General features: G+C 45.1%; 1 protein-coding gene across 1 annotated transcript in view; it reads right to left on the bottom strand.

The window, feature by feature from the left end:
* Window positions 1-21691, bottom strand: part of LOC144493137 (uncharacterized) — a 66201-nt gene that overhangs the window by 21826 nt on the left and 22684 nt on the right. The window contains 2 exon segments of the mRNA XM_078212037.1: window positions 3221-3379; window positions 6750-6987. Coding sequence (XP_078068163.1) covers window positions 3221-3379; window positions 6750-6987 — 397 coding nt within the window.

Raw genomic sequence — 21691 nt, 5'->3', positions numbered from 1 at the left:
CCAGCATCTGTGGGGAGTGGAGAGAGAAACAGCCTGAATCATTAATCCTCCTTCCCTCTCCACTGCTGCTGCCAGCATTTTCCACTTTTATTTCATTATTCCAGCCTCCACAGTATTTTGCTTATGTTCTTATTAAGAGGAACATTCCCAGGGGAAAAAGAGGGTGGAATGAAAAGAGAGAGTTGTCAGTGATTAGGCAGACAGATGATGATGATCTGGCAAGACATTCGGAGGCAATAATTAGAAAAATTAGAGAATGAAAATATACAGCAGAGGAGCAGTGAAAGTGTGAATGCTTGCTGAAGAGAATAAGCAGAGGGAAGATTGGTAACATGTTGCTTTTTTTAACCTCGTCTATTTTCATTCTCATCAATCCAGTCATAATCAAAGGATCTGCTGCAATGGATTCTCTTCCTGCTCTTCCATCTTTACCCTGGCAGTCCCCCCAAATCTAGCTTTGGTGGCCCCCTCCAATTACTCATCTTCATGCTGCCCCTACGTGACATTGTCCAAAAACACTGTATCAGGTTCCACCAGTACGCTGACAACACCCAGCTTTAACTCACCACCACCTCTCTCGACTTTAGCACTGCCTCTAATTTGTCCTGCTGCTTTCCTGACATTCACTACTGTATTAAAATACATTTTCTCCAATTATAACAGGAAGACATAAACCATTGGCTTCAGTCTCCACCACAAGCTCCATTCCCCGAGTGCCAACACTTCCCCCTTCCTTGACAAACGTCTGATGCTAAACTAGACTGTTCACATCTTGGTGTTGTATTAGACCCCAAGATGAACTCTCAAACATATATCAGCGCCATCACTAAGATCACTGTAATGATGTATGTACTTCCAAGGAAAAACTTTACAGAGGCTGACATCACTCGCCCCCCCCCCCCCCCGCCCCGCCCCGACCCCCACACCGCCCCCCCGACCTCCGGTTTCCCTGGAACAGCCTCCCCTCCCGGCTTCCCCAGTCTCTACATGCCTTCTAGATGTCTTCTGCCTAAAAGAGGACTCCATGTCCTGGGGCGATTTCCTGCCCTCAGTCCCATTTGGTCCCCTCAAGTCATGTGGACCCTCTTCTGCTGTATTGCCCTAAGAGGGACAATCACCACAATCGCTTACATCCATCTCTGTAACTCTACGCTTGCCTCAACTCACCTGCACTGAAAGATTTATGTATGTTTTTGCCACCTTTGGATTAGATTATTCTAAGGGCCTCCTGTCCAGCTTTGCATCTTTTGGCCTACATCCCAAATTCTATTTTCCCAAATCCCAGTTTACCATTTACCCAAATCCCAGCTTACCATTTACCCATCATCCCTGTGCTCGCTAACCTGGACTCATGGTCAAGCATAGCATCAATTTTAAAATTCTCAAGCTTTTTTTCAAATCCTTCTATGGCTTTGCTCTTTCCTTTTCTGTGACAAGCCCTCCAACTCTCCAACAAATATGCGTTCCTCCAATTCTAGACCTACACTGATTTTAATTGCTGTCCTATTGGTTCCAACATCTTCTGTTGTCCAGGTCCCAAGTACCGTAGTTCTATCCCTTCATTTCTCCAACCCTTGGGTGCAGTTGGCTCCTTTATGATGCTCTTTGAAAACCTTCTTGAACCAAGCTTTTTGTTACCTGTCCTAATGTTTCCTTAAGTGGCTAGGTATCAACTTTTGTTTTACTTTGTTAAAGGGACTACATAAATGCAAGTTTTTATTGTTGATCAGTTTTCAGTTAGCTGTTGACCCTCAAATAGCCAGTGTTGGAATATTCTCTCAATCTGAAGAATACAATGTGAACACTTAGAACACAGAACATAACAGTGCAGTACAGGCCCTTCGGTCCTCAATGTTGTGCCAACCTGTGAAACCAATCTAAAGCCCATCTAACCTGCACTATTCCAATATCATCCATATGTTTATCCAATGACCTTTTAAATGCCCTTAATGTTAACGAGTCCACTACTGTTGCAGGCAGGGCATTCCACGCCCTCACTACTCTCCGAGTAAAGAACATACCTCTGACATCTGTCCTATATCTATCACCCCTCAATTTAAAGCTATGTCCCCTCATGCTAGCCATTACCATCCGAGGAAAAAGGCTCTCACTATACACCCTATCTCATCCTCTGATCATCTTGTATGCCTCTATTAAGTCACCTCTTAACTTTCTTCTCTCTAATGAAAACAGCCTCAAGTCACTCAGCCTTTCCTCATAAGACCTTCCCACCATACCAGACAACATCCTGGTAAATCTCCTCTGCACCCTTTCCAATGCTTCCATGTCCTTCCTATAATGTGGCGACCAGAACTGTACGCAATACTCCAAGTGCGGCCGCACCAGAGTTTTGTACAGCTGCAACATGACATCATGGCTCCGCAACTCAATCCCTCTACCAATAAAAGCTAACACACTGTACGCCTTCTTAACAACCCTATTAACCTGGGTGCCAACTTTCAGGGATCTATGCACATGGACACCGAGATCTCTCTGCTCATCCACACTACCAAGTATCTTACCATTAGCCCAGTGCTCTGTATTCTTGTTACTCCTTCCAAAGTGAATCACCTCACACTTTTCCGCATTAAACTCCATTTGCCACCTCTCAGCCCAGCTCTGAAGCTTATCTATGTCCCTCTGTAACCTGCAACATCCTTCCGCACTGTCCACAACTCCAATGACTTTAGTGTCATCCGCAAATTTACGAACCCAGGTCATTTATAAAAATGACAAACAGCAGTGGCCCCAAAACAGATCCTTGCGGTACACCACTAGTAACTGAACTCCAGGATGAACATTTCCCATCAACCACCACATAGCAAGTTTCTTGTTATCATATAACACTACACCAAACGCTACCACCAGGGTTACGCCAGCTGAATTATTAATGGGATGCAGCCTACAAACTCCATTGGATTTGCTTTTTCCAGATTTGTAGGGGAGGATGGAGGCTAGGCAAGCTTCCCAGAAAGAACACCACAACTCAACAAAAGGGGACAAAACATTTGGGTTTGATGATCTAGTCATGGTGAGAAACTTTAGTGCTGGACTGTCCTGGGTGTCAGTAAGAAACGTAGAAAGACTGAGACCAGTCTAAAGTACAAGGTCACCATGGGAAAAAACACGTGGATGAGAAAGAGAGCTGGGCCTGATCCAGGGGACCAACAGGTGTGTCCTGCTGCAGGCTTATCTATGCCAGCTGCTGATCCAGGGATACCTGCAAACTTCATCGAGCCAAGACAGCATCTAGCTTCTGTAGCCAAGCAGTAAGAAGCCACTGGGGAAGATGTCAATCCTGAGCTGATGAGTTTGGTTTTTCCTTCTGCTGGATCAGATTCATTGCTTGCTGAAGGATCCAGTATGGAGTTGTGGTATTCTGAAAGGGTCCGGAAGTATCCAGACCATTTTGCTTTGTGATTGGACTCTCTTTTGGTGTCCCTCATGTGATATTGTGTCTGAATGACAACACAAAATAATAAAAGAACAAAGAAAATTACAGCTTCTTACAGCTAGCCAATTTCTGATCCAAACCGCTAAATCACCCTCAATCCCATGCCTCCGTATTTTCTGCAATAGCCTACCATGGGGAACCTTATCAAACGCTTTACTGAAATCCATATACACCACATCAACTGCTTTACCCTCATCCACCTCTTTGGTCACCTTCTCAAAGAACTCAATAAGGTTTGTGAGGCATGACCTATCTTTCACAAAACCGTGTTGACTATCCCTAATCAAATTGTTCCTTTCTAGATGATTATAAATCCTATCTCTTATAAACCTTTCCAAAACTTTGCCCACAACAGAAGTAAGGCTCACTGGTCTATAATTACCAGGGTTGTCTCTACTCCCCTTCTTGAACAAGGGGACAACATTTGCTATCCTCCAGTCTTCTGGCACTGTTCCTGTAGACAATGTCGACACAAAGATCAAAGCCAAAGGCTCTGCAATCTCCTCCCTAGCTTCCCAGAGAATCCTAGGATAAATCCCAGCCGGCCCAGGGGACTTATCTATTTTCACACTTTCCAGAATTGCTAACACCTCCTTGTTATGAATCTCATTCCCGTCTAGTCTAATAGCCTGTATCTCAGTATTCTCTTCGACAACATTGTCTTTTTCCTGCGTGAATACTGATGAAAAATATTCATTTAGCGCCTCTCCTATCTCTTCGGACTCCACGCGCAACTTCCCACTACTGTCCTTGACTGGCCCTAATCTTACCCTAGTCATTCTTTTATTCCTGACATACCTATAGAAAGCTTTAGGGAAAAGCTTTTACACTTGATGTGTAACACAAGGAAACAACCTGCTTAATGTTGACAATTCATGCAAAGTAGACACAACATGAAGAGTTATTTCCTTCTAAACCAAATTGAATAGCTAATTGACTACATTGTAAATAAATCATTTACCATCATTGCAATGTGTCATGTAGTGAATCAATCTAAGTATATAGTTGTTGATATGCAACATCTACTCTTGCTGCTGTTATAAATGTACGCTTTACCATCAAGCTGCTGTTGAGATTATTCTGAGAGGTTAGGCCTGTGCCACTGCCTCTGTGAGGATACAGAGATAGGCCTTGCTGTTAGCTGCGTACATCTGTTCCTTCCAGCAGAGACCAGGGACACAAGTATCAAACACCGATGCACTCAGCCACCTCCCTCAGCCACAAACAGTGCCGTCATCACCACGAGAAATAAAAGGGGTGATCTTGAGCCTACATTTGCTGTCCATCTGAATGCCGTTGAGGGCTCAAGATCCGGAAGTTGCATATCTCGGCGGTGAGGTCACAATCTCAGATCTTCCCTGCCCCTTGCCGGCGACGTCATCAGGTTCACACCCATGACATGCTTTACATGAATTTCAATACATTTGATTAAGCTGCCTCTTCATCATATATTCAACCCCCCACCCCCCCATATATTGGCACAGCACTGACGCGGTGTCACGTCAGTGCGGTTTACACCAGGTTCACCAACATGTGCCAACAGGTGGGCCACAAGGGGAGCCTCATTGGGGGGGATGCATTTGCATTTGGTAGTGGCTGGGAGCAGACCAACAAGCAGGGGATGCCAGCAATGGCCACTGGGGGGGAAGAGAAGGAGGTCTGTGCTGGCTCCAACTGAAGAGGGTGGAAGGGCCAATGATCGGGAGGGGCAATGGCGTAAGGGGGCCAATGATTGAGGTGGGGAGGGGGAAGGGGTCAATCATCGAGGGGGAAAGGAGCTGAAAATCAGGAGGAGGAGGGGCTGATGTTCGGAGGGGCGGAATGGAGATGGCAGGACAAGTGCTGACTCCAATTGGAGGTGGGGAGAGGAGGCCTGAGACCTCTGTGGTGGATTGGGGGGGGGTAGTTTATTGCAGTTCTGATCGAGGCACCCCTTAAAGATGACTCCCCAATTTCTGCAGCCAGGTTTTGCCACTGTGTTGAGGCTCCGCCCCCTGCATGACAGCGTGCAACCGGACTCTTTGATTTTTGTTGGCAGAGTGTCATAAGCTCTGGAGAGGAAACCGACCTATTTCTCTGGAAAGAAACACACCAGTTTTCTCACCAGAAACATTTTGTTGGTAAGATTTCCCCGTGTTAGCGTTGTACCTGGCTAAAAACACATTGCCAGTATCACCTACCCATAAAAAAACCTGGACCGAGAGGGATCCCTTACTCTCTAGAGTTAAGAGGATGGTGTTACAAGATTGGCACTATGACAAGTCAGAGCAGATCAGACTCTACCTGCAGTGTAAGATGGAGATTATATGTGAGGATGGTGTGTGATTGTGGGGGGCTTGTGTTATAGTGCCACCTCAGGGGTGAAGGCTTTTACTACATGATCAACACCCTATACAAAGTAGGTTGACAGCACTCACTTGAAGCTATATCTGGCGGTCTGGCATCAACAAAGAGATCAAAAGAATGGTCAGTCAGTGCCCGAGTTGTCAAATCCTGTAATCATTGTCACCACCAGCAACTATGCATCTGTGGGCGTGGCCAAGCCGGCCATGGTCACAATTGCACATAGACTTCACAAGACCGTTCATGGGACACATGTTCCTCATCCTGGTTGATGTCCGTTCAAAATGGCTCGACATCCAGTGAATGAAATCTACAATGACCGCAGCCACCATCGACAGCTTTTTGCCATCCATGGCTTCCCTGAGGTCTTAGTGTTCGACAACGTCACTGCATTTGCAGCGAGGAGTTCTTCCAGTTTGTCAAGTCAAATGGGATAGGCTGCGTTCATTCAGCCCCCTATCACCCAGCCTCAATTGGCTTGGCAGAACGAGTCATTCAAACATTTAAAGCTTCTATGAAAAAGCAAGTTCAGAGGCCACTGACTTTATGCATAGCAAGTTTCTTGTTATCATATAACACTACACCAAACGCTACCACCAGGGTTACGCCAGCTGAATTATTAATGGGACGCAGCCTACAAACTCCATTGGATTTGGTTTTTCCAGATTTGTAGGGGAGGATGGAGGCTAGGCAAGCTTCCCAGAAAGAACACCACAACTCGACAAAAGGGGACAAAACATTTGGGTTTGATGATCTAGTCATGGTGAGAAACTTTAGTGCTGGACTGTCCTGGGTGTCAGTAAGAAACGTAGAAAGACTGAGACCAGTCTAAAGTACAAGGTCACCACGGGAAAAAACACGTGGATGAGAAAGAGAGCTGGGCCTGATCCAGGGGACCAACAGGTGTGTCCTGCTGCAGGCTTATCTATGCCAGCTGCTGATCCAGGGATACCTGCAAACTTCATCGAGCCAAGACAGCATCTAGCTTCTGTAGCCAAGCAGTAAGAAGCCACTGGGGAAGATGTCAATCCTGAGCTGATGAGTTTGGTTTTTCCTTCTGCTGGATCAGATTCATTGCTTGCTGAAGGATCCAGTATGGAGTTGTGGTATTCTGCAAGGGTCCGGAAGTATCCAGACCATTTTGCTTTGTGATTGGACTCTCTTTTGGTGTCCCTCATGTGACATTGTGTCTGAATGACAACACAAAATAATAAAAGAACAAAGAAAATTACAGCACAGGAACAGGCCCTTCAGCCTTCCAAGCCTGCACCAACCATGCTGCCCGACTGAACTAAAACTCCCTACTCTTCTGGGGACCATATTCTTCCATTCCCATCCTATTCATGCATTTGTCAAGATGCCCCTTAAAAGTCACTATCATACCTGCTTCCACTACCTCCCCGGCAGTGAGTTCCAGGCACCCAACACCCTCTGTGTAAAAAAAACTTGCCTCGTACATCTCCTTTAAACCTTGCCCCTCGCACTTTAAACCTATGCCCCCTAGTAATTGACTCTTCCACTCTGGAATGTTTCTATTTTGTTTTCATTCATAGGTGGACTCAAGAGTTAGCGGGGGGCGGGGAAGGAGTGTGGTAACTTGGCCCCTTTAAGGGGCGATCCTTTGCAGGCCTTGTGATTGGGCTGGACCCTATGAAGTGGCCGTACAGGAAGCCAGGCCAATCGGGAGCAAGAATGGCATTCTGGGATGGGGAGGGCATCCTGGGATGGGGAGGACCCTCAGTTGAAGCCATGGGAGAGATGAGAGTAAAGCTCTGCATATGTTCCATCAGACCCTTATCCGGCAGCTCACCAAGGCTCTTTCAACAGCACCTTCCAAACACACAACTTCTCCCACTTAGAAGGACAAGGGCTGCGGCCGCATGGGAGCAGCACAGCCTGCAAGTACCCCTCCAAGCCACACACCATCCTGACGCGGAAATGTAATTACAGATTCTTCATCATTGACTCAAAGCTCTCTCCCTAACAGCACTGTGGGTGTACCTACATCACATGGACTGCAGCGGTTCAAGAAGGCGCCTCATCACCACCTTCTCAAGAGCAATTAGGGATGGGCAATAAAAATAGTGGCCTAACTAGTGATGCTCATACCCCGTGAAATAATAAAACGACCACACCGGTAAGGACAGCAGATTTCGTTCCCAAAAGGGTGGGTTTTTATGACAACCCCAATGGCAATTTCATAGTCACCATTACTGAGTCCAGCTTTATATTCTAACTGTATTAACGGAATTGAAATTGCACCAGTTGCTATATTGGGATTTGAACCCATGTCACCAGAGACTGAATGTGACCCTCTCGACTACCAGTCTAGTGGCATTTCCATTACACCACATTCTCTTCAAAAATCAGCATCCATTGTGGGGCTTGAGATAATAATTCTGTATCGTGTTCTCTATTTTACAAAGGGCAGGGTTTTCCAGTGGTACCCATCCTGAAACTGGAAATTCCTGCCCGAGGTCAACAGACATTTCAATTGTCCGTCAAATTTCCTGTCCTGCCTGTGAGAATTCCGGCAGTGAGCTGGACAGAAAAGTGACCTCTCTCTTTCCTGAGGTTTCCTGGATTCTATTTGTTGTGGTTCTCTCTGGGTTTTTTTCTCCTTCTGTTCTCTTGCTATGAGTTTGCTTCCTGCTGTGCTCTCAGTCACTTATTATATCCTGTACTCTCTCTCAGAGATTATTCCATGCTTACACTCTGTTGGTGTTATGGAATAAACTGTTCCATATTTGTATTGTTAGTCAAATTATGAATTATTCCATATCTCTCCTGAAAAAAGTGAATTGTTCCATATTTTCACGTTCACTTTCGAGTAATAAGTAATGCCTTATTTTGATATTTACAGTATATTGCCGTCACATTGTAAATTATTCAATTTTTGTTTTGTTACTGTTAAATAATGAATAGAACTGCAAATTCATCTGATTTTTGGATGACAAATTATTCCATTTATACAATCTGTCACAGATAGTAAATTTTTCCATAGTCATAGTCTGTTAGTGTGAGATTATGAATTATTCCAATCTTATAGTCTGTCACTGTTAGATTATGAATTATTACATATTTACTATTTTGTCACTTCCATATAATTAATTAATCAATCCTTCAGTTGTTTTTGAGGAATAGTGACATTTTTTACATGTGAACACGGGTATTGTCAAATAATGAATTATTCCCTACTTATAGTCCATCTCCTGGTTAATTGTTTCATAATACCATCCAGTCTCTGTACTGAAGGAATTAAACCATATTTCCTATCTGTTATTGTTGGATAATGAATGGTTCCATATTCACCATTCATCACTTCCAGAGTTAATTCTTGTATATTTGCTATGGGTCACTTTAAAATTAGTTATTCAACATTCAGAGTCTGTCAGTGTTTGAAGTACTCCCTGTTTAGTCAGTGATTTACATAATGAACCATTTTATATACATATATATATGTATAGAAACCTAGATTATTAATCCAGATTAAATGTGAATTCACAATTCAAGACTTGGAGTTCAGTTAGATAAAAAGCTGCTATCAGTAAAAGTTTGCAAAATGCCATGCAAACCTATTAATGCTCTTCATGGAAGGAAACTTACTGTCTTTACCAGAGATGTCTACATTTCAAAAGTGATCCTATACATTGTGTTGCTGTTAGATAGTGAATTAATCTAGATTCTCTCTCGTTCTAATGAATTACACAAACTCCCACTGTTTGCAACTTCTTTTATGAATTTGTTTACCCATGCAAAAGTATTTGCGCACCCAACTGCCCATTGTTGCCCAAATCTTCACCCATCCATGGTACAGGTCCCAGAATATCTTCAGAAAATGGAAAGATTTCTATTAATGTTCAGTTTAAAGTCCCAGCACAGCATGTTCAAGGGTTTAGAAATGAGGGGAAAAGCCTAAAAGTAGGTGCTTGAATCCCTAGATACTTTAGTTAGTGATCAGATTTGAAAACACAGTATAGATTGGAGGGGGGAGGGGCAGTCAGCTGGTGAGCTACTTCATACATTCATGCTTTATAGGTTTTAATTTCTTGAAACAGAAATTAGATTTATTTGGGTGAAAGAGTAAAAAATGCATTGAGCTTCTTTATGAAACATGAATGAACTCAAAGCCAAGCTGCTGAAAAGTATGTGGCTCTGCAGAACAACAATATTTTGGGTAAAGTTAAGACTCGAATCACATGTTGTGGTGATGGAGTTTTTGTTTACGATGACTCAATTCAAGGACATTGCCCTTTTTTTACATTTGGGGTGTGAATTTGAGGAATGTCACTGCTCAGGCGAGATAAGTAAAGAGTCAGAAAAGTTTCCACATCTGGAAGAACACAGCTCAGTTGGGCAAGAAATGTTGTGATGGCTGGAACCTATCTCATTAAAATATGTTCACCATTTGTGATTTCATCCTTTGCAACAAATTGCGGTATTAGAAAAAACAAAGGTAGTTTTAAGGGATTGGTAAACATTAGCAATGAGGTATAGTTTTGAGTGGGTTTAATTTAATGTTTCTGTGCCTGGAAAGGTAAAACCTATAGTTAGATTCATGCTGGATAAAGGCGTTAGTATCCATAGGGGTTGGTTTCAATCCCAACTGTGTTGCTATAGTGCTTAGAGAGTGCGGCAGCATGAAGAGTAAATAGAGGCTTGCAGAAGTAGCAGTGTTGCTTAGCAACTGAAAATCTTTTAAAGTAGGAAGGATTTCCATTCCTGAGTTCAGCTGAATTGCTGGCAGCTGGGGACAGGACAATGGAGAGTGAACATTTCTTAACTTTGCCAGGAGAAGCTGGACAAGGGAGTTGCAAAGATGCAGGCTTCCTAAGGAACAAGTTACAGTCCAGATAACCAGGGAATTGGGACAGAAAGAATGTCTTGAGACAACTGGAGTTCAGAAAGAGACCAATGAATTGTTCAGAAGAATTCAAGGAAGAGTATACCAAGGATTCTGAGTTAAAGAGACATTTCCAGTAACCATACTTAGAGTGGGACATCAATATTCAAAGGTAAATCAAATGTCTGAGGCCATTTTACTAGAGTCTGGGAATCAAGAGTTACAGCAATTGTGAACAATTTGTATGCAGTCAAGACAAAGAGGTTGTGGTAAAACCTGGACTGGATTTACTATTAAGAGTGTGGCAGAACCCTTGTTTTAAAGTGTCATTTGGAAAACCTAGACTGGATTTCAGAATGCAAACTGCTCAAGGAAAGCATTATTATGAGAGATGATTTTAAAACATGTTTTTGGGAGGGAAATTTGGAATCTCTCATGTGACAATCATCTGGGGGGATTCTGAGCAGAAATCCATAGACACTAAATTAGGTTCAGAACAGAGTGTGTGCATTTGACTTCAGTCATCTTGTAGCTTAAAAGGGAGTTAGTGTGTAATGAAACCATTGTAGCTTAAGAGTAAAGGGTAATTTAGCATGGCCAACCCATCTAATTTGCACATCGTTGGACTGTGGAAGGAAACTGAAACATCTGGAGGAAACTTACGCAGATGGGGAGAACGTGCAAACTCCACACAGTTACCCAAGGCCAGAATTGAACACAAGTCCCTGGCACTGCGAGACAACAGTGCTAACCACTGAGGCAACTGATCTAGCTTCAATTAGCATTTGTGGAAGAGAGTTCCAAACCTCTATCACCCTTTGGGTGTAGAAGTGCTTCCTAACAGGGCTCCTGAACAGTCTGCCCCGAATCCTTAGGCTATGCCCCCTGGTTATTGAATCTCCAACCAGTGGCAATAGTTTATCTTGATCTACTCTGTTTTTTCCTGTTAATATCTTGAAGACTTCAATCAGATTACCCCTTAACCTCTGAAATTTTAGTGAAAACAGGCCAATTTGTTTAATCTCCTCTCATTACTTAACCCCTGAAATCCAGATAACATTCTTGTTAATCTATGTGGTACTCACTCCAAGGCCAATATATCCTTCCTAAGATGTAGCACCCAGATCTGCCCACAGTGACTTCAAGTGGGGTCTAACCAGGGTTTTGTATAGCTGCAGCATAACTCCTGCATCCTTATACTCCTGTCCTCTAGATATAAAGGCCAGCATTCCATTAACCTTCTTGATCATTTTCTGGACTTGTTTGTGGCATTTTAAAAATCTATACACCTAAACCCCCAAGTCTCTTTGGATATCTACTGTATTTAACTTCATACCATCTAGAAGGTACCCTGATCTATTCTTTTTCAGTCCGAAATGGAAAACCTCACACTTGCTTACATTGAAATCCATCTGCCAAAGTTTTGTTCTTGTACCTATCCTATTAATATCCCTTTGTAATTTTATGCAATCATCTACACTGCCCACAATACTGCCTAACTTGGTGTCATCAGCAAATTTAGATATAGGATTTTCTATGCCATTATCCAAGTTGCTAATAAATAATGTGAATAATTGATGTTCTAACAGAGATCCTTGTGGGACACCACTAGTCACATCCTACCAATTTGAGTGCCTACTATTCCTACTTTCTGTCACCTGCCACTTAACCAGTTTTTTTTTATTCATTCGTGGAAATGGGCGTCACTGGCTGGCCAGCATTTATTGCCCATCCCGAGGTAGTGGTGAGCTGCCTTCTTGAAAAATGCAGTCCATGTGCTGTGGGTTGACCCATAATGTCATGAGGGAGGGAATTCCAAGATTTTGAACCAGCGACTGCGAAGGAACAGCGATATAGTTCTAAGTCAGGATGGTGAGTAGCTTGAAGATGAAATTGCATGTGGTGGTCTCCCCATGTATTTGCTGCCCTTGTCTTTCTAGGTGAAAGTGATCATGGGTGTGGAAGATGCTGTCTAAAGATCTTTGGTGAATTTCTGCAGTGCATCTTGTAGATAGTACACACTGCTGCTGCTGAGCTTCTGTGGTGGAGGGAGTGGATGTTTGTGGATGGGGTGACAATCAAGTGGGTTGCTTTGTCCTGGATGGTGTCAAGCTTCTTGAGTGTTGTTGGAGCTACACCATCAGGCAAGTGCTCCTGACTTGTGACTTGTAGATAGTGAACAGGTTTTTGGGGAATCAGGAGGTGAGTTACTCACAACAATATTCCGAGCCTCTGACCTGCCCTTGTAGCCACTTTGTTTTGTGGCAAGTTCATTTCAGTTTCTGGTCAACGGTAACCCCAAGGATGTTGATAGTGGGGGAATTCAGTGATGGTAAAACCATTGAATGTCAATGGACTGTGGTTAGATTGTCTCTCATTGGTGGTGGTCATTGCCTGGCATTTGTGCGGCACGAATGTTAGTTGCCACTTGTCAGCCCAAGCCTGGATATTGCCCAGATCTTGAATGTGGACTGCTTCACTATCTGAGGAGTCGCGATAGGTGCTGAACATTGTGCAGTCATCAGTGAACATCTCCACTTCTGACCTCATGATGGAGGAAAGATCATTGATGAAGCAGCTAAAGGTGGTTGGGCCGAAGACACCATCCTGAGGGACTGCTGCAGATATGTAGCTATGTCCTGGAACTGAGATGTCTGACACCCGCTCCCCACAACCACAACCACCTTCCTCTGTGCCAGGTATAACTCCAACCAACAGAGAGTTTGCTCCCTGATATCCATTGATTCCGGTTTTGCTCGGGCTCCTTGATGCCACATTCGTTGAATGCAGCCTTGATGTAAAGGACTGTCACTCTCACCTCACCTCTGGAATTCAGCTCTTTTGTCCATGTTTGAACCAAGGTTGGCTCAGTCAAAGAAGACAGAGGGGAGCAGTGGAAGGGTGCGTTTCTGAATGGAGAACTGTGACAAGTGGGTCAGTGATCAGTGCTGGGAGCTTTGCTGTTTGTAATATATATAAATGATTTGGAGGAAAATGTAACTGGATTGATTAGTAAGTTTGCAGACGACACAAAGGTTGGTGGATTTGCGGATAGCGATGAGGACCATCAGAGGATACAGCAGGATATAGATCAGTTGGAGACTTGGGCAGAGAGATGGCAGATGGAGTTTAATCCGGACAAATGTGAGGTATGCATTTTGGAAGGTCAAATACAGATAGGAAATATATATAAATGGCAGAACCCTTAGGAGTATTGATAGGCAAAGGGATCTGGGTGTACAGGTACACAGGTCACTGAAAGTGACAATGCAGGTGGAGAGGGTAGTCAAGAAGGCATACGGCATGCTTGCCTTCATCGGCCGGGGTATTGAGTTTTAAAATTGGCAAGTCATGTTGATGCTTTATAGAACCTTAGTGAGGCTGCACTTGGAATATAGTGTTCAATTCTGGTCACCACACTACCAGAAGGATGTGGAGCCTTTGGAGAGGGTACAGAAAAGATTTACCAGGATGTTGCCTGGTATGGAGGGCATTAGTATGAGGAGAGGTTGGAGAAACTTGGTTTGTTCTCACTGGAGCGACAGAGGTTGAGGGGAGACCTGATAGAAGTCTACAAGATTATGAGAGGCATGGACAGAGTGGATAGTCAGAAGCTTTTTCCCAGGTTGGAAGAGTCAATTACTAGGGGGCATAGGTTTAAGGTGCGAGGGGCAAGATTTAAAAGAGATGTACGAGGCAGATTTTTCACACAGAGTGGTGGGTGCCTGGAACTCGTTGCCAGGGGAGGTAGTGGAAGCGGATACGGTAGTGACTTTTAAGGGGCGTCTTGACAAGTACATGAATGAGATGGGAATAGAGGGATATGGTCCCCGGAAGCGTAGGGGGTTTTAGTTAAGTCAGGCAGCATGGTCGGTGCAGGCTTGGAGGGCCGAAGGGCCTGTTCCTGTGCTGTAATTTTCTTTGTTCTTTGTAATGAGATCAGGAGCTGAATGACCCTGGCAATACCCAAACTGGGCATCACTGAGCAGGTTATTGCTGAGCAGATCCTGCATGGCCCTTTCCATCATTTTAACATTAAAGTTTTATTTATTAGTCACAAGTAAGGCTTCCATTAACACTGCAATGAAGTTACTGTGAAATTCCCCTAGTCGCCACACTACGGCACCTGTTTGGGTCAATGCACCTAACCAGCATATCTTTCAGGCTGTGGGAGGAAACTGGAGCACCCGGAGGAAACCCACATAGACACGGGGAGAATGTGCAAAACTCCACACAGACAGTGACCCAAGCCAGGAATCGAACCCAGGTCCCTGGTGCTGTGAGGCAGCACTGCCATCCACTATGCTACCGTGCCGCCCATTTACTGATGATCGAGAGTAGACTGATTGGGCGGTAATTGGCCGGTTTGAATTTGTTCTGCTTTTTGTGTACAGGACATATCTGGGCAATTTTCTACTTTGCCGGGTAGATGTTAGTGTTGTAACTGTACTGGAAGAGATTGGCGAGGGGTACGGCAAGTTCTGGCCAGAATATTGTCAGGGCCCACTGCCTTTGCAGTATCCAGTGCCTCCAACCATTTCTTGATATCACAGGCAGTGAATCGAATTGGCTGGAGACTGACATCTGTGATGTTGGGGACCACTGGAGGAGGCCGAGATGGCTGAAGATTGTTGCAAAAGCTCCAGCCTTGTTTTTTGCATTGATGTACTGGGATCCTCCATACTGAGGATCGGGATGTTTGTGGAGCTGCCTCTTCCAGTGAGTTCATTGTCCTCTACCATTCACGACTGGATGTGGCAGAACAGCAGAGCTCAGATCTGATCCGTTGGTTGTGGGACCGCTTAGCTCTGTCTATCACTTGCTGTTTATGCTGTTTGCAAGTAGCCCTGTTTGGTAGCTTCACCAAGTTGACACCTTATTTTTAGATACACCTGGTGCCTCATGGATGCCCAGTCTTGAGTTGTTAGATCTGTTCGAAGTCAGTTCCATTTAGCACAGTGATAGTGCCACACAACACAATGGAGGGCATTCTCAATGTGAAGGCGGGACTTGATCTCCACAAGCACTGTGCGATGGTCATTCTTTCCAATACTGTCGTGGTCAAATGCATCTGCAGCCGGTAGATTGGTAAGGATGAGGTCAAGTACATTTTTCCCTCACCACCTGCCGTAGACCCTGCCTAGCAGTTATATCCTTTAGAACCTGACCAGCTCGATCAGTAGTGCGGCTGCCAAGCCACTCTTGGTTGTGGATATTGAAATCTCCCATCCTTTTTTGCATACGTTTTGTGCCCTGCCACCCTCAGTGCTCCCTCCATATCTCAGGAATTTGTGGATTACCTTAAGAACACATAAGGACTGCGCCATATCATCCACTAACGGATTGGTGCAGAGGCTAGTATAGTCACTGAAACATGCCATCAAAGCATCAATAGATGAAGGTTCACAATCCAGGAGTAAACAATGTTCTGGTGTCCTATTGGAACACGGCTCATGTCACCACACACAATTCACTGGCAATGTTTTTCCAGAGTAGGAAACTGAGAAGCAAATTCAACTTGCTCACAGCACCTGACACTACTACAATAGTAGTGTGACAGCAGCAAGCACAGGTTACTTACCATGCACAAACATCGAAACTGAGGAATGTTAAACAAGAGTTTTAGTGAGAAATTATTCTACAAGTGAGAAGTGGGTACCTGCAACCATTCTAACTAAGACAGGGCCAAATTTCTTATGCAGTGCCACTTGATGACGAGAGAATATGACAGAGACATACAGATCAAATCCTTACTTCAAAAAGTGAATTAGTAGAGACAGTATCAGAAAGGCTTATGTCAGACATGCAAGGTAGTGAAATCCCTGAACCGAGGATTACTACAGAATCCGATTCAGATTCTACTCCAGTAGAAAAACCAACATCTCTGGATGCTGACAACAAAGCAACTTCACAAGATGAAGTACCTGATATTCATGAGGATCAGGCTACCGAGGATGTCAAAGATAAGTCACCAGAACGTCCTATTTTACTGAAATGAAATCGACGTCCACCAAAATGTACCTTATGTTAATTGTACACATGTCGATAATAATACTTGGTGATGGAACTGATGTTTATAGTGTGTAATCATTAACATTTAAAAGTTTGTTTTCATACCACTGAAGTAAAGGGATGCATCTCTGTGATTAATCACATGACATGCTGTGACAGCACCAGAGCATTTGCAAGTTTTTAATCTCTCTTTCACGTTGGACTTCAATCAGACAACACCTTGTAAATAAAGTTGCATTGGTTTGTTTAAGTAACCCATGGTCCAAAGATGTGCGGGTTAGGTTGATTGGCCATGCTAAAAATTGCCCTTAGTGTCCTGAGATGCGTAGGTTAGAGGGATTAGTGGGTAAATCTGTAGGAATATGGGGATAGGGCCTGGGTGGGATTGTGGTCAGTGCAGACTCGATGGGCCGAATGGCCTTTTTCTGTACTGTAGGGTTTCTATGATTCTATGGTGTGGCACCTCAGAAATCCTTTCTCTTTGTTATCAAATTGGTCAGAAACAATTGCACATACACAACATACACACACTCTTTCTCATTGAAGTTTGACCTGCAACTAATCTCTGCAGCTTCTTGGATGGAAAGAACTATTTTCAATTAAAAATACAAACTGTCAGTCTTCATCTGGTGGTAATGGTGGCCCAGAGACTTGAGCACATAATCTAGTTGGCAATTCATGCACTTCATGGAGGCTACTGCATTGTCAAAGGCACCGTCCTTTGGATGAGACAAAGCTGAGGTCCCATTGCCTTGTCAGGTAGACAAAAGATCACAGGGTAAGATTTGAAAATCAAGAAAAGTATGCTCTGACCATCGATCGTCACTCTACCAACATTACAGAAAGGATTATCTGATCATTATCATATCGATGTTTGATGAACCTTACTATGCACAAATTAACAGCCATGCTTCTACATTACAGGATAATCACAAAAGTAATGTACTGCTGAACTGATTTTCAAATGTATTATTTCATTTCAGTGCCCAGAATGAAAGCAATGTGATTAAGAAAGATATTCTGATACTTGTACCAACGTATTCAATGTTTAACTCCTCCTCCTTTCTAGGCAATCCCTTGGGATTGAGGATGATCTGCCTCCATTCCGGTTTGATGGGTTGAGGTGGCTGGTAAGTCCAATGAGCAATCTGCCACTTTTGGGTCAGGTGGTGTCTGAAGGGTCAGTTTTGAAGTTTTGTGTGCACGGTGACTAGATTGAACAGTTTCCCCGAGTTAATGTTTTGAGTCCATATGACACTTCTTCAGAGCTCTGAGAAAGAGTCATACAGAATCAAAATGTTAACTCTTTTTGGCAGAGTGGCAGCAGTGCTAATCACCGTGCCACATAGTAGTTAGCACCACTGCCTCACAGATCCAGGGGCCTGGGTTCGATTCCTGGCTTGGGTCATGTCTGTGTGGAGTTTGCACATTCTCCTTATATCTCCGTGGGTTTCCTCCAGGTGCTCCAGTTTCCTCCCACAGTCCAAAGATGTGCGGGTTAGGTTGATTGGCCATGCTAAATTGCCCCTTAATGTCTCGGGATGCATAGGTTAGAGGGATTAGTGGGGCAAACATGTGGGGTTACGTGGATAGAGCCTGGGTGGGATTGTTGTTGGTGCAGGCTCGATGGGCTGAATGGCCTCCTTCTACACTGTAGGATTTCTATGATCTGTGATTAATTTCTCTCCCCACAGATGCTGCTAGTTCTGCTGAGCTTTTTCCAGCATTTTCTATTTTTATTTCAGATTTCCAGCGTCCCACAGTATTGTTTTGAATGAACAGTTTTCCATCTATTCTGTAGATTAACCCCACATCTGTGGGTATTTTGTTGAGCGTGATAGGCAGTATTGCAGTGAAAAAAATGGAGAAGAGAATGGTTGCAATGACACAGCCTTGTCTGAACCCAATCTTCACTCAGATAGGGTTTATGGTGGATCTATTGATAAGGATCACAGTTTGCATGACATTACAGAGGATATTGACATATTTCTGAGAGCAGCCTAATTCGTGAAGGATACTCCAGAAGATTTCACTGTTGACAGAGTTAAAGGATTTCAACATTTGCCTGATACTTGGCGGAATAACAAGATGATAAGCGAGGGGTACCTGGTTAGATATAGGTTGGCTTCAGTAACATGGAGAGCTCATGGCATTTACTAGCCAGGGTGTGGAGGTGCCGGCGTTGGACTGGGGTGGGCAGAGTAAGAAGTCTCACAACATCAGGTTAAAGTCCAACAGGTTTATTTAGAATCATGAGCTTTTGGAGCACTGCTCCTTCATCAGACTCACCTGATGAAGGAGCAGCGCTGCAAAAGCCTGTGATTCCAAATAAACCTGTTGGACTTTAACCTGGTGTTGTGAGACTTCTGATCACCTCATTTATTAGCATTAGGGATCTCTGAGTAGAGAGGGGTGTTCTGGCAACCACATTATAGGAGAAGATTGCAGATGGATCCATACATGAAGCTAGTGGGAGAAGTTGAAGGGGTATATGATGTTTCAGAGGATTGGATTCAAAAACAATGGGAGTTATTGAATTTCATCCTACTCTGTCCCCTTTAAGCTGTCTCCACTTGTCTCTTATCACTCCTCCGCCAACCCTTCAACCTGTCTGCTATCCTTTCCCAAACCCTTAACCTGCCTCCTTCCCTTCCAGCCCCTCACTCAACCTCCTCCCCTGCCCCTTACTCAGCCTCTGCCTCTTCCCCAGACCCTCACGCAGACCCTACCTCTTCCCCAGACTCTCACTCAGCCTCATTCCTTTCCCCAGCCCCTCACTCAGCCTCCTCCTCTCCCCAGCCCCTCACTCAGCCTCCTCCTTTCCCCAGACCCTCACTCAGCTCCTGCCTCTTCTCCAACCCTCACTCAGCCACATTCCTTTCCTCCGATCCTCTCTCAGCCTCTGCCCTTTCCCCAGCCCCTCGCTCACCCCCCTCCTTTTCCCCAGCCTCTCACTCACCCCCCCTCCTCTTCCCCCGACCCTCACTCAACCTTCCCCCTTCCCCAAGTCCTTCATTCTGCCTCTTCCTCTCCCTGCCCCTCACTCTGTCTCCTCCCCTCCTCCAGCCATTTCCCCTATCTCCTAACTCCTCCAGCCCTCCCCTTTTCTGCTCCCCTCCTACAAACCCTCACTCTTTGTGGTGAACCATCGTTGGTTACCACTGTGGGGGTTATTCCAATGTTACTGTTGGGTTAGGGTGTTGCCACTGTGGGGTTGTTATAATGCTGTTGTTGGGTTAGGGTGTTTACACTGTGGGATTAATATACCTGTGGTGGATGCTGTTATGGTACATTCCGGTCGGGCCCCGCCTCCTGGGGAGAGGTATAAGACCCTCTGCTCAGGCGGGACCCCTCCAGTCTGGATTGGTGTACTCGTGTTGGATAGTTCCATTGTTTGTCAATAAAAGCCTTCAATCGCTGCAACAGTGATTAAGGCATTCAGTGATCTTTTTACCCTGTTCGGGTACCCCTGCTACATACATAGTCATGATGTGGAGATGCCGGCGTTGGACTGGGGTAAACACAGTAAGAAGTTTAACAACACCAGGTTAAAGTCCAACAGGTTTATTTGGTAGCAAAAGCCACACAAGCTTTCGAGGCTCTGAGCCCCTTCTTCAGGTGAGTGGGAATTCTGTTCACAAACAGAACTTATAAGACACAGACTCAATTTACATGAATAATGGTTGGAATGCGAATACTTACAACTAATCCAGTCTTTAAGAAACAAAACAATGGGAGTGGAGAGAGCATCAAGACAGGCTAAAAAGATGTGTATTGTCTCCAGACAAGACAGCCAGTGAAACTCTGCAGGTCCACGCAACTGTGGGAGTTACATACATAGTGACAGGGGCTCGTCGTTCATGAGTAACGACTTGAGGCAATTCCTGCTCTCATACGGGATTGCCTCCAGTAGAACCACGAGCTACAATCCTAGGGGTAACGGACAGGTGGAGAGGGAGAATGCTACAGTCTGGAAGGCTGTCCTATTGGCGCTGAAGTCCAGGGGCCTTCCAGTCTCCCGTTGGCAGGAGGTCCTTCCAAATGCGCTTCATTCCATTCGCTCCCTCCTGTGTACGGCAACCAATGCTACTCCCCACGAGAGGATGTTCTCATTCCCTCGGAAGTCGTCCTCGGGGATCTCCTTACCAGCCTGGTTGACGTACCCAGGACCCGTCCTTCTGCGGCGACATGTGAGGGCCCGCAAGTCCGACCCCTTGGTCGAACCGGTCCAACTCCTCCACGCCAACCCTCAGTATGCCTATGTGGCATATCCTGACGGGCGAGAGGACACGGTCTCGATTCGAGACCTGGCGCCCGCAGGGGACGTAGCAACTCCTGTCGCTCCTATACCCCCTGTCACGAACCCCCTTTCACTTCTTTCTTCCCCAGACGTGGCGCGGTCAGCACCGGGACCAGTGCATAACAGTTATACTCCCATGTACAGTTTGCCTGAGACTCGGAGATCGGCGCCACCACAGAAGGAACCAGGATCCCCTGCACCACCGCTTCACCAGGGTCAACCGGCCCGTGAGTCCTCGAGGGGACAGCCGGACGCTGTTTTGGAGAGAACGCCACCGCAAGCACCTGCTCCGGTGTTGCAACCGGTGTTGAGGAGATCACAGCGACGGTGCGGTCCTCCAGACCGTCTGGACTTGTAGATTTTGTATATATGTAATCTGTTTTCGCACCCCGCCGGCCTTTGTTTTTAAAGGAGGGGTGAATGTGGTGAACCATCGTTGGTTACCACTGTGGGGTTATTCCAATGTTACTGTTGGGTTAGGGTGTTGCCACTGTGGGGTTGTTATAATGTTGTTGTTGGGTTAGGGTGTTTACACTGTGGGATTAATATACCTGTGGTGGATGCTGTTATGGTACATCCCGGTCGGGCCCCGCCTCCTGGGGAGAGGTATAAGACCCTCTGCTCAGGCGGGACCCCTCCAGTCTGGATTGGTGTACTCGTGTTGGATAGTTCCATTGTTTGTCAATAAAAGCCTTCAATCGCTGAAGCCTTGTACCTCGTGCTTGATTGTCGCGCATCA

The sequence above is a fragment of the Mustelus asterias genome, chromosome 4 (assembly GCF_964213995.1).
Source record: "Mustelus asterias chromosome 4, sMusAst1.hap1.1, whole genome shotgun sequence".
NCBI lineage: Eukaryota > Metazoa > Chordata > Chondrichthyes > Carcharhiniformes > Triakidae > Mustelus > Mustelus asterias.
Note: the sequence above shows the minus strand (reverse complement) of the source record. Positions and strands in the feature narration are given on the sequence as shown.